This window comes from Kogia breviceps, chromosome 14 (assembly GCF_026419965.1).
Source record: "Kogia breviceps isolate mKogBre1 chromosome 14, mKogBre1 haplotype 1, whole genome shotgun sequence".
Lineage (NCBI taxonomy): Eukaryota > Metazoa > Chordata > Mammalia > Artiodactyla > Physeteridae > Kogia > Kogia breviceps.
The window spans coordinates 21,075,219-21,088,429 of NC_081323.1; the positions used below are offsets into that span (position 1 = coordinate 21,075,219).

The 13,211-nt window shown below is 53.3% G+C and overlaps 1 protein-coding gene across 6 annotated transcripts in view; it reads left to right on the forward strand.

Annotated features, from left to right (window-relative positions):
- Positions 1 to 13,211, forward strand: part of KIAA1755 (KIAA1755 ortholog) — a 66,997-nt gene that overhangs the window by 28,225 nt on the left and 25,561 nt on the right. For 3 of the 6 annotated variants that reach the window (XR_010836345.1, XM_067012251.1, XM_067012253.1), the window contains 7 exons: positions 575 to 661; positions 2,432 to 2,548; positions 4,269 to 4,367; positions 5,208 to 5,356; positions 8,067 to 8,205; positions 9,239 to 9,361; positions 10,012 to 10,230. Coding sequence is in view for 5 of the 6 variants with exons in the window: in XM_067012251.1 (XP_066868352.1) it covers positions 575 to 661; positions 2,432 to 2,548; positions 4,269 to 4,367; positions 5,208 to 5,356; positions 8,067 to 8,205; positions 9,239 to 9,361; positions 10,012 to 10,230 (933 nt within the window). In the remaining variant the exon portion in view is untranslated. The remainder of the gene's footprint in view (positions 1 to 574; positions 662 to 2,431; positions 2,549 to 4,268; positions 4,368 to 5,207; positions 5,357 to 8,066; positions 8,206 to 9,238; positions 9,362 to 10,011; positions 10,231 to 13,211) is intronic. The other 3 variants (XM_067012252.1, XM_067012254.1, XM_067012255.1) reach the window with 3 other exon arrangements.

Genomic DNA, 13,211 nt, shown 5'->3' on the forward strand with positions numbered 1-13,211 from the left:
CCCTGCAGCTCTAACTTCATATGGGCTTTCATTTAAGTCCAGTAGGAAAGAGTGATTCTTTTCCCAGAAGTCTTAGCAAAAGTTTCTTTGTGTCTCCTTAGGCCAGGTTCGCTCAGCTGTCCATGCATCAGCCAATCTCTGTGTCAGGGGAATGTGACATACTGACTGGCTCAGGCTTAGCTCATGAACTGAGAATGGGGGAGGGAAGAGATTTGCTAACTCACCAGTATGGGCAGCAGCATAAATGGAAGTTTGGCATATGCTCAGCTCATGACCTCTACCCCCTCTTCCTCTTTCTTCTCCCTTTACAGATGGGGAAACTGAGACCCAGAGGGGGTGGGGCACCTGGGAAGTTTGCAGTCCAGCTTGGACCTGCTGTTCTCTTGACTTCCAGTGACTCCCAATAAGTCATTTGACTCACCCTCCAAATAAGGATCCGAGCCCTCCATACCACATAAGGGTCCCAGCCATGGGGAACCCTCACCCCATCCCTGTGGCCCATTTGCCTACATCTTAGCCGGGAGGCTCAGTGAAAGCCTAGGCAGATCAGCTCTGAAATGATTCTCTCTGACAGGCTCTGGTCCCGACCTCCATCCGTGCTATGCTCTTCCTGGGGGAGCAGGAGGCCGCTCTCCAGCTGGAGGCATTATCTGACTTCCAGGTGAGGGGGAGGCAGCATCGGCTGAGGCGGAGGGGAGGTGGGCTGGAGCTGAGCTGGGGTGAAGAATGGTAGAATTCACAAGCTAGGAGAGGCCCTGAAATAATCAAGTGTAGGTCCATTAGATACGAGTCCAGGATGCTACAACTCTTCTGCCCAGCCCCCATGGCAAGCATTGCCAAATCAGCCCCAGAATGATTTCTCCCTGGCAACCCTAGCAGCTCCGGGTGGGCACGACCATGTGATTGAGAGCTGCGCGCAGCGTGAAACCCACTTGAAAGCTTCATCTTGTCAACCCCTCCCCCCCTTCTTCTCAGATGGGGAAACTGAGGTCCAAGGCCACGCAGCAAGCTAAAGGGGCCGTTTCCACACCTCACCTGGCTCTTCCTGTATCCCTCTCCCTAGTTTCTCTCAGCATCTCCAACTTAGTTGCTAAGTTGATTCGGGACTTCACAGGAAAGAGCACTGCAGCTCCCTTTAATCAGTGCCATGTACCATAGTCACGAACGTGGGCACCCTGCCCTCTGCCCTGTTTCCGGAAATGATTTTTTTTTTTTCCCCGGTATGCGGGCCTCACACTGTTGTGGCCTCTCCCGTTGCGGAGCGCAGGCTCCGGAAGCACAGGCTCAGCGGCCATGGCTCACGGGCCCAGCCGCTCCGCGGCACGTGGGATCTTCCCGGACCGGGGCACGAACCCGCGTCCCCTGCATCGGCAGGCGGACTCTCAACCACTGCGCCACCAGGGAAGCCCCCGGAAATGATTTTAAAGGTCTCCTTCTACCTCCTGGTTAGCAAAGAGGCACATTGTAAACTAGAGATGTACTTTTCAAGCTTTTAGGTGCCTATGAATTTCTTGGGGATTGTCAAAGGGCAGGTTCTGATTAAGTAGTTTTGGATGGGATTCTGCATTCTAACGTGCTCCTGAGTCATGCTGGTACTGCTGGTCCGTGGACCACACTTTAAATACCAGGCATGAAAAATGGGCTCCAGGGCTTCCCTGGTGGCACAGTGGTTGCAAGTCTGCCTGCCGATGCAGGGGACATGGGTTCGTGCCCCGGTCCGGGAAGATCCCACATGCCGCGGAGCAGCTGGGCCCATGAGCCATGGCCGCTGGGCCTGCGCGTCCAGAGCCTGTGCTCCGCAACGGGAGGGGCCACAGTGGTGAGAGGCCCGTGTACCGCAAAAAAATTGGGCTCCAAAACGCCACAGAATTCTCCCCATGCCAAGCTTAGGTATCTGGAGCCATTCAGAGCATAAGCCTCAAGCATCACTGCCTGGGAGATGCGGTCACCGAGTCCGTGCTCCATATCTTAGGGGATACTGTTAGGATTTGGTGACCTTTCTCAACCACCCCAAGAAGATAGTACCTTGATGGGTCTCCAGAGAACAGTACAATGATTACGAAGAAGTTACACGGCATGGGCCAGCTTCAGTCGGTTTGTTTGATGGCCTGGACAGCTGTGCTGGGAAAGAGCCCAGCTCAGAAGGAAGGAGTTCCGTGATTGACTAATGTCTGCCTCGGGCACAGGCTAGGAGAGTGGCAGTATGAATGCTGTTTATTTTCCTTTCCTTACCCAGGGTCTGGTTCTCAATTTTGATTTGTCAGAGCTTCCAGGGAAGATCCCTTGCCCAGAAAGCAGCTCTTAAAGCCAGGGCCAGCCTTACCCATGGGAAGTGGAGTGGTGCTGGGGCGTGGGTCTAGGCAGGACCTTCTCAAGCATCTGTCTCTACACTGAGTCCCCTGGTCCTTCTGACTTGCTTCTTTGTCTGCAGGTGGAGGTGCTGACCTCACTGAAGGCCCTCAGCCACCACGTGGACCCCAGCCAGCTGCCCACGGCCCTGGAGGGCCCCTTCCCCTACTGCCACGGTGAATGGGTACAGTTCTTCCAGGTGTCTACCATCACAGCCGTCACCCCACACCCTCACCCCTTCTGTTTCTCCCTTCACCGTCCTGCCCCATGGATCCACTGAACTTATCAGGTTCCAAGACAGTCATTCAACAAGTGTTTATAGTGAGGGTGCAGAGTGGAGTGACTAAGAGCTCAAGCTCTGGGGCCAGAAGGCCTGGGTTTCAATCCCAGCTCTGCTGTGTGACCTTGGGTAAGTTATACACCTTCTCAGAGCCCTCTTCCTCAATGACAAAATGGGGCTGATGTGAGGCTTGAGTTAATGTGTGTAAAGAGCTTAGAAGAGTGTCTGGCACATGCTAAGAGTGATGTTAGTGTTAACTGCAAATAAATTTACAGACATCTGCTTTGTGGACACACAAAACTCGGGGAGCTTGGGGTCTGGTGAGGGAGGCAGATGTGCTCCCTCCTGTAAGAGGAAAGAAGTAAGGAAACTTCCAGGGCTGGGCTCCTTTCCTGTGTGACCTCAATCCTTCCTCACCACAACCCTGCAAGGGAGCACCTCATGCCCAATTTAACACATGAGGACGCATAGGATGGACACAACTTGCACAGCCACACACAGGAGCTTTTGGGCTTAAACCGCACCGGGACCAGTGCCCATAGTTGCCCTCCCAGGGCTTTCTCTAGACCAGGGCAGCTCGAATTCAGCCCTATTCACATTTGGGGTCAGATCATTCTTTTCTGGGGGAGCTGTTTGTGCACTGTCATGTGATTAGCACCATCCTTGGCCCCTACCCACTCTGACAATAGCATCCTTCAAATTATGACAACCAAAAGTGTCTCCAGACGTTGTCAAATGTCCCCTGGGGTACGAAACCATCACCCACGGAGAACCACTGGTCTATAGTCTAACGTGGCTCTTTGCTTATTTGCTTTCGGCCTGGTGCTCTTCTTTTTAAGATTGGGTCTATTTTTGAAGAGACCCTGTGTTCAAAATTCAAACGGTACAAAAGGGCATATACTGAAAAAATCTCTTTTCCTATTTGTCCCACAGGCCCCCAGTTCCCCTCTCCAGAGGCCTCCAATTAATCCAGGGGCTTTTGAACTATACTTTTGCTTTAAAACCTTCCCTTTAAATGAAATCTTACCTATAGAGCCAGCATATAAAACTGATAATGAGGATGAATATTGGTGCTATTCTAAGTGCCTGGCACAAATAAACCCATTTAGTCCTCCCACAAGCCTCTAAGGCAGGGAAGAGGGAAATGATCCCATTTTGCAGAAGAGGAAGTAGAGGCACAGAGAGGTTAAGAAACTTGCCCAAGGCCTCAGAGCTAGTAAGTGGTGGAGCTGCGCTGAAGTGGGACCCGGAGAGGATGTCCTCTACCCCTGCCCCCTCTCACGCCCTCTTACCATTTCCTCTCCCACAGGCCTGGGAGTAGGTCAGGCCTGTCTTCTCTCTTTTTCTCTCTCATTCCCAGCATGAGTGGTTCTCAAACTGTAGTCCCTGGACCAGCAGCATCAGTGTCACCTGGGAACCTGTTAGAAATGCATACTCTCTGGACCCACCCCAGAGAAACTAAACCAGAAACTCAGGAGGAAGGCTCAGCAGCCTGCTTTTTAACTGACTTTCCAGGTGATTCTGATGCAGCTAAAGTTTGAGAACCACCACCCCGCGTGTCCTCCTGGTGGGAGGAGGGGAGAGGCACCCCCTTCACTGGCCCAGGCTAACATCCCCACTCTGGCCTCCTTTCCTGCAGAAGCTGGACCCTTTCCTCGCTGACCTCCGCCAGGCCTCCTCACTGCTAAAGGCTTCCATCAAGGAGTTTGAGAAGGGTGACCCCCCTGGAGGGGTGCAGGTGAGACAAGAGCCTGAGGTGGGGAAACCATACCCCATCCCACATTTTATGGACCAAGGGCTAAGTGAAGGGGCTCTGTTTTCATTCATTCATTCAACCGATATTTACTGGACAGTCACCACGTGTCACGGCCTGGAGACCCAGCCTGGGGCAAATCGACTTGTCCCTGCCCTCATGGGGCCCATGACAGTGCGAGAGGTCATAATTTAAAAAATAAACAGAAATGGACATGTCATTACAAGTGATGCTGAATGCTGTGAAAGTAAGATTGAGAAAAATGGGAAAGGAGGGTGTAGAAGGTGAGCCTTGAAGGATGAGACGGAGCCATGGGACTTGGTCTGTGCTTGGTCTGTTCAGGAAGAGCAAGGAGGCCAGTGTGGAACAGAGTGGGGGAGGGGAGGATAGAATGAGAGGATCTTCTGGATCCACGGGACTGTATCAGGGAGCAGTTGGGTTGGGATTTGATTCTGAATGGGCAGAGAAGCCGCTGGAGAGTTCTAAGCAGCGGCACTGGGATGATCAGATTGGCACTTTGAGATCCATACGGTTGTCATTCAGAGAACAGACTGCAGGGGGAGCCAGAGTGCCGCAGAGACATCAGTGAAGAGGCTGAGATGGGCATCCCAGCAAGAGATGATGGTGCTTGGACCAGTGAGGTTGCCACGGTGATGAGAGGAAGCTAGGCTTGAGGAGATGTTTTAGAGATAGAAAGGAGAGACTTTCTGTAGAACCTTGAACGCCAAACTGGGGGAGTCAGGCGTGATTGGGGTGTGGGGAGCCCTGGAAGGTTATAGAAGGAAAGTGGGGATTGAGCCTCAGGCTACCTCCCTACCCTGGCAGGAGGCCTCCAGGTGTCTGAGTAAGTCCAAGGAGCTGATGGAGGCTGTGCTGAGGGACCCAGGCCTGTTGAGCCTCCAGCGAGAAGGCGGAGCCACCCTGGCCAGGCTGCGACAGGAAGGCAGCAGGCTGAACTTCAACCCGGACGTCAGGTACGGACACCAGGCTTTTCCTTCTCCACCCCCTCCTGTTCCCCAGGCTGGGACTCGGAGCTGGGGTCACTTCACTGAGGGGACACATAGGGTGGGCTCTGAAGATGCCCAGGATGGGGTGTTTGCCGGGCCCATATCCTGGGCTGAGGCCTGATCACGGGCCCCCAGCCTCTACCTTGGCAAGTCCCTTCTCTGCTGCCCCTCCTCAGCCCAGGCATCAGAGGACAGCACCCCCATTTATGGTCACTGTCATGGACCAAGGATGCTCTCTGACCCAGACACTGGGCTAAGCCCCTTTAAGAGCCCACCTCTCGTTCCTCAAAAGACCACGTGAAGCTCACATCCTCCTATTTGGCTGATGGGACACCTGAGGCTAAGCGAAGGGAAGTAACAGCCAGACCAGCTGAGCACTAACCCCTGCACTGCCCTACCCTTCGTGGCAGGGGCCAGGGGAATCTCGTGGTGTGCCAGGGTCACAGAACCACAGAACAAGAAATATGCATTCCTAGAAAGAACCAATTTTCTTAAATTTAGGAGTGGGGTGGAGGTGCAAATCAGTAATTAAATCAGCCGGTAGTTGTATATATTTTATCTCTGTTAGAATGAACACAATTACAAAGTTTGCATAAGCTTCCAAAAACATTTTATTTATTTAATCTCCTCCTCCCAATAGCACTTAGTATGAACACAGCATTGTTCAGAGGGCTTTAAGAATATTAATGTGGTTAATTCCCACCCACGAAGGGGATTATTATCCTCATTTTACAGTGGAGGAGCCTGAAGTTTAGAGAGAGGTTAAGTGACTTGCCCAGGGCCACACAGCTGGGATGTGGTGGGGCTGAGACTCGAAGCCAGGCAGCCTAGCCCAGAATCTTGAACACACCACCCTGAGCTCTGCCCACAGAGATTCATGCTGATGTGAGCGCTGGGCAGCAGTGGACCCTGCTGCTCGGTGTGGAGTCGTCCTCACTGCCTCTCACACAGCCTGGTGGGGCTGGCACTGCTTTTCCCAGCATGCCCCTGCCTCACTGACTGGGCCCCCAAGCCCCTTTGGTCCAACATAGGCCCCTCCAGACCGTTGGCCACCAGCAGCTCCACCAGGGAGCGCTGTGGTCCCGCGTGAGCTGCTGCGTGTTTCTTAGGCAGCTCCTGCCTGCCCGCCGTTTCTCCCTCCCTTTGCCAGACAGACTGGCATTTTCCATCCCGTTCACGCACCCTGGGTGCTCACTCCTTCCATGGAAGGGCAGTGACCTGTGGGAAGCTACAGTCAGATAAGGAGGCTTAGGGCAAGAACGGGCTCTCCTTCCATCTCCTCTTTTTCCTTTTCCTTCTAAAGGACCCCAAGGGCAGAGGAGGGTGGGGTGGGATTTGAGGGGTGTTGGGAAAGCCCTGAGATTCCTCCCTTCACCCAAGTTTCTCCTGAAATCCCATCTGTACCCCTTCATTTATGTCTTGCTGGCTTTGATCATTTGCTTAAATCATGTGCAGAAAAGGCCGTAGACTGAGTTCCAATTCAGACTGCCACGCGTGTGAGTCAGAACCTCTCTCTGGAGGATCAGTTTTCCTATGTGTAAATGTTTTCCTATCTGTAAAGTAGAGGCCAGAGTGGAGAGGTGTGTTACAGCCACTTGTCATCATTACAATAGAAATAACAAGCGCTTTGTAAATAAGTTCATTTGTACCATTTTTTTTAGATTCCACATATAAGCAAAGGAACTTATTTACAAAACAGAAATAGAGTCACAGAAGTAGAAAATAAACCTGTGGTTACCAGGGGGAAGGGGGAGGGAGGGATAAATTGGGAGATCGAGGTTGACATATACACACTACTGCATATAAAATAGATAACTAATAAGGACCTACTGTATAGCACAGGAAACTCTACTCAGTACTCTGTAATGGCCTATATGGGAAAAGAATCTAAAAAAGAGTGGATACATGTACATGTATAACTGATTCACTTTGCTTACTCAGCAGGGCTAGGGTAGATGACCCATCTCGGAAGAAACTAATGCAACATTTTAAATCAACTATACTCCAATAAAAATTAATTTTAAAAAAGAAAGAAAGAACAAGCGCTAACAGCACGGTGGGCCAGGCACTGTGTTAAGTGTTTTGAGTGCGTGAGGGCGGGTTTGCCTGAGGCGCTTTGGAAAGTGCTGAGGCCCAGGCCACACTCTGAACAGGACTCGGGTGGGTTGGGGAGGGGCCTGGGCATCGAGATTTTTAAAGCTCCCAGAGCAGGTTCTAATTGTGTTGCCAGGATTGAGAGCCAAGGGGTTAGATCATTTCATTCTCACAACACCCCTGTGAAAGGGGTTCTGTTATCCCCATTTTTTTATAGCTGAAGAAACGGAGACAGAAAGGTTGAGAAATTTGCACAAGGTTCTGTTACTAGAAGGTAGCAGGGCTGGGATTTGAACCCAGATCTCTCCAGCGTGGTTCATACCCTCCTGGGGAAAGGGAGGGTCATTTGGTTTCTCGCTGCGTCCTCTGGTCCTCCCAGTCCCACGGAAGGCCAAGGCTGAGGCCCAGAGAGGTGTAGGGACCTGCCCAAGCTCACACAGCAAGTCAGCAGCTGAAATACCCAGGCCAGGGCCACAGAGCTGGTGGGAGCCGGGGAGGCATACCTATGCTGGGCAGGAGTGCTGGGGCTCCAGGGCAGGCGATCAGCATCTTGGGTTTTCTCTCACACTCCTCGGCCTCCCAGGAGCCGTCTGGCCGAAGCTGCTGCCCTGTACAGCCTCGTGGATGAACAGCTGCATGTCCTCGTCACTGTGTCCAACCACCTCCTGAGGAGGCTGGAGCTCCGCGTCCGCCTGGGCCACCTGGAAGCTGCCATCCACCAGGTGAGAGAGGAGGAGGAGGCTGGCCCGGGGATGGGACGGGAGGGGGGATGGGCGGCTCCTGCCTCTCCAGGCCCCACCCCAGCCAGACACTTTGCTCTGCTAAAAGGACACCAGGCAGGCCTTCTTGGAGCACATGAAATGCACTCCATAGTGCTTGATAGGTGAAGACATAACTCCAGAAGCTGCATTTCTTGAACACCAACTTAGCGCCAAGCCCTGGGCCAGAGCCTTTGTGTCCATCACCGCTTTCCAACCTCATCCCTTACCAGTGATGTGGGGAAGATGCTAGGATTTCTCCTACTCATCGAAAAGGAAACAGACTGGGAGACCATTATGTCATCTGCCCGTGGTCGCACACCTGGGGGTCTGATCCTGGAGCCCACACCTGGCACCACTCTGTCCAGCTGTTGATGCCTAGAACCAACACATCCCTTCATGCTCTGGGCCATGGAGCACAGTCTGCCTGGAACCAGACGGCCTGGTTCCAATGCTGGCTCTAGCACTTACTAGCGGTGTGACCCTAGACAAGGTATTTAACTCTTCAGTGCCTCGGTTTCCTCACCTGTTAAACGGGGGATAATATTAGTGCCTGCTGCATGGGGCTTTGTGAGGATAAAGTGGGTGATGCTCTTTTAAGACACCCCAGAATACGAAGAAGACTTCTGCTTATGGGATCAAGAGCCATTTTACCCCCTCTGTCCTTCCTTGAATCCTCACGTCTACCCCATTTTACCACTGAATAAACTGAAGCCCAGAAAGGGGAAGTGACTTGTGCAGTTCACACAGGGAGTTCATGGCAGGTCCATGCACCTTCCTCTGGCGCCGTTTGGATGGTGTGAACTATGGCCCACCCCCACCCCAAGCTGTCTCTTCTCCTCCCCAGAATTGGGAGGGTTTCAGTCCAGGCCAGTGGCATAGGCCCAGCCCCCAGATGACTGAGGACAAGACTTCAGCTTCCCAGGAAGGTGGCGAACTGGCCTAAGGATGTCTCCTCAGCAGCCCCTCATGTCCAAACCTCCCTCCCCTGCCCCAGGTCAGCAACTGGATGGAGCAGGAAGGAAGCCAGTGCCTGCAAGTGCTGACCCCCAAGGACGGAAGCTTGGAGACGGTGGAGAAAGCCCACACAGAGTTTGAGGACTTCTTCCTTCAGGCTGCGGTGTGTTTCTAAAACTGAACGGGGCGGTGGGAGCAGATAGAGAGGGCAGGAGACAGGGGTGGCACGGCTGGGGAAAAGTTGCGGAGGTGGGAAAGTGGAAGAAAGCTTCCCAAGACAGTGAGGAGAGCAACTTGGAACACAAAGCATTCAGCTTAGATACTGTCTCCTCCGGGAAGCCTTCCCTGACTACCAAGTGCAAAGATGACCCATCACAGAATGCCTGGAGGGTTTCTTAAAATACACATTCCAGGGTCCTACCCTAGCCCTACTGAGTCAGCCTCAGAGAGCTGGGGTCAGGGGAGAGAATCTGCATCCTTGATGTGCTGGGCCCTGGGGCACAGGGTGATTCAGCCTCTGTTTCAGCCCTCAGGGAACTTCCAGGCCAGTGGAAGGTGGAGACAAGATGGGGGGCTGGGGGCAACAGGGAAATAGCCAGAAAGGGAGAACTGTGGGGACACAGATGAGGAGCCTGTAACCCAGACTCTGGGGTTGGAGAATTTTGCCAGAAGAGGGTGATGCTAAGCAGAATCCCAGCAGGCAAAGTAAACCCTGGGTTCCCATTTTATAGATGAGGAAACTGAGGCTCAAGAAGTCTCATAACCCGGTAGTAAGGCTGGAGCTGAGTAGACACCCCTCCCCTCCCTGCTCAGGCCCAGTACCGCCGTGGCCTGGAGCTGTGCAAGCAGGCGGCCCGGCTGGGAGCTGCAGCCAGGGCCAGGGAGGCGGGAGGAACAGAGCTCCCGGAGCTGGCAGGCTTCACCTTCACCCAGCGGGCCTTCCAGGCTAAGCTGACCCACTTCTACATGGCAGCCGAGCGGCAACGCACAGACCTGGAGACGCTGCTCCACCTCCACCACTTCTGCAAGAAGGTGAGCCTGGCGGCCCACCTGCATAGACTCCCCGCCCGCCCCCCCGCCCCAACACCTAGGACGTAGGGTGGGGGCAGGGTGCAGCCTAGACACAGCACTAGGCTTTTTTCATTCCATAGTCCCGTGAGGGGGAAAACGCATTACCTGCATTTTCCAGAAGGGAAACGAGGTTTGCAAGGTTAAGTTACCCTCCTTAAACCAGGTTCAGTTAATCCCTGACCCCAGCTTGTCCCACTACACAGGCAGTCTCCCAGTGACCCGGATATCACCTCTCAAAGGAAATCACCTGCTTCTTAAATGAAGGATCCTAGGGATTTCTGAGAACCTGATCAAAGCCATAGACTTTCCCTCCACACAGAGACCTCTGCAGGCAACTTCACAGGGTCAGGACCAGGCTCAGAACCTTGATCTCATCCCACCCCTCTATTGCAGTGTTAGGGAAACAGGATCAGAGAAGTGCCATCACTTAGCCAAGGTCACACAGCAAGCCGTGGCACCATTCTTGTGCTCTTTCTCATGCCCCACCTTGCCCTGCACAGATGGGTTGGAGGGGACAGCTGGGGAAGGAAGGAAGGGACAGCTGGCTGAGGGTGGGCCCAGAGGCTGCTCTGAGCATCCTCAGAACAGAGGCCTCAGTCCTCACCAGGAACCCAGCGTTTGGCCAGGAGGGAGGAGGAGGGGGTAGGGCTACTAAGGCAAGGGTCGGGGGCATGGGCAGAGGTGAGTTAGGAAGAAAGAATAGCTCCATTACTTTGCATCTGTCATCTCTTGGAACCCAGCGTGGCAAGGCTGACCAGCTCCATTGTACAGATGAGGAAACTGAGGGCCCAGATGGGGGCAGCACCTTGCCCAAGGCCACACAGCTAGAGAAAAGAAGAGCTGGAATTTGAACGCAGATGTGTCCATGTGCTATGTTCTTCTCCAAAGGGGAGGGAAATGACAAGCAGTTCTTGTGTCCAAGCAGACGTGATGACGATGGTGATGAGGGTTAGATGACTATTATGGGGTAGCCCACCTTATTGACTGTGTTCACCATGCCAGACCCTCCTAAAAGCACTTTGCATACCTTGCCCGATTTAATTCTCATCATATCTGTGTGAGGGAGGGGCACCAACATTGTTTCCATTTTACAGATGAGGAAACTAAGGTCCAAAGAGGAAAGTGGCTTTCTCAACATCCCCTAGCCCGGTTGGTCAAGCAGGATTTGACTTCAGAGCCCCCGCCCCTCCTAAATCCATTTAGCCAAATCCCTCGTTTTTCTGATGGGGGAAACTGAGGCCTAGGGGGAGCAAGGGAGCAGCCTGAGAGAGCTGTAACCCAGATGAGACAAGAACCCACACCTCTGGCCTGGGCCCAGTGCCCTCAGCTGCCCCTCACACTGGCCACTGACGATGGAGCATGGGGAGAGCCTGACCCCAGCCTCCCGGCTGTCAGGCCAGCCCAGCACACAGGGCACCAAGAATGCAGATGCTTCGGGGGCAGCGGGAGGGACTCAGTCAGCTCACACCTGGGGCACTGGGAGGACAGGCCACCCTCTGTCTCCCTCAGGCAAGGGAGGTAGATGTGGGCAGAGGCAGCGAAGGGATCCCCCGCGCCCAGCTGTTCAGAAGATAGGGAGCGAGACAGCGGCAGGGTCCTAGGGCTATGCCTGCATGGGCTCTGTGACCTCAGCAGTGGCCTTCACTGCCCCGGGCCTCAGCTCCTTGTCAAGAATAGTGATGATAATAATAATAACCAGTGCTTACGTACGGAGTTCTTATTGTCTGCAGGCCCTGTTCTAATCGTTTCACGTATGGTTTTATGGTCACACCAACTCTGTGAGGCAGGAAACACAGAGAAATCAAGTCACTTACCCAGGGTCACACAGCTAGGAAGTGGCATAGTTGAGATTCGAACCCAGGTCATCTGGCTCTAGTGCAGAGAGGTGAGAATTAAATTAAATGTAAGTAACCCCTCCCCCCAGCCCCTACACCCGACTTTGCTCAAATCTGGAATTGTTATTTTTAACACTGATATTATTATTGTCATTAGTAGTAGTGGTAGGAGGAGTAATGCCTCATGGATTAAGGGGATCTGGAAGCTTTTCTCCCTTGTTTACTAATTTTAGCTGATTTCAGCCCCATCGGCCTTCCCTGGAGAAAGCAAACTGGCTCCAGCACTGAGGCCTTTGCACTGGCTGTTCCCTCAGCCTGGAAAGCTCTTCCGCTCGACAGCCCCTTCTCTCTGGCCCTGAATTTTAATCCGCACAGCAAGGGGTGGGGCAAGATGATTTCTGAGGTGTTCTCTACCTCTGTCCAGCTTGGCCTGGAATATCTGGTCCCAGACAAACAGACGGACAGACAGGATGGTTCAGTGCTGGGCTCAGCCCCAGGTGGAGAGCAGGCATGTGGCAGCTTTGGCACTAAATAACAATAACGTGATAGTGTCGCTAATGGAGAGTTATGGAGCCCTTTCCCAGCCATGAGCTCCGTGTGCTTCTGCAAATATGAAGCCATTTATCTAAAGCCAAGTTCCCTTAATCCGCGGAAAGATGGTTTCCTCGGAGAAAATCGTTCTCCAATCCCCACTGCCTAACAGCTTGCTGTTGGCTTCTAAATTAATGGAGAGAAAGATGATGTTTTTCACGAGCTGCTGGGAACATGTTGGCTCCTTTGCAGCCTGCAGACATTTTGTGGGTGAAGTGGGGACAGGCAGGATCCTAAAATGCGGCAGAGGCCCGGCCAGAGTGAGGGGGCCTCCGGGCCTGGGCTGGCTGACAGTCTCACTGTGTGACTGCAAGGGCAGGGCCCTGCCTGGGCCAGTTTCCTCCTGTGCAAGGAGGTGCTTGGAAGATACCCTCTTGAGGGCTGGACAGAGCTGAGCTTGAATCCCAGCTCCTCCCTGACTTGCAGCGTGACCTGGGACAAGTGATTTCACGTGTGTGAGCCTCAGTTTCCTCCTCTGTAAAATGGGCTGCTGGTTCAGTGTGATCCTACATGAGG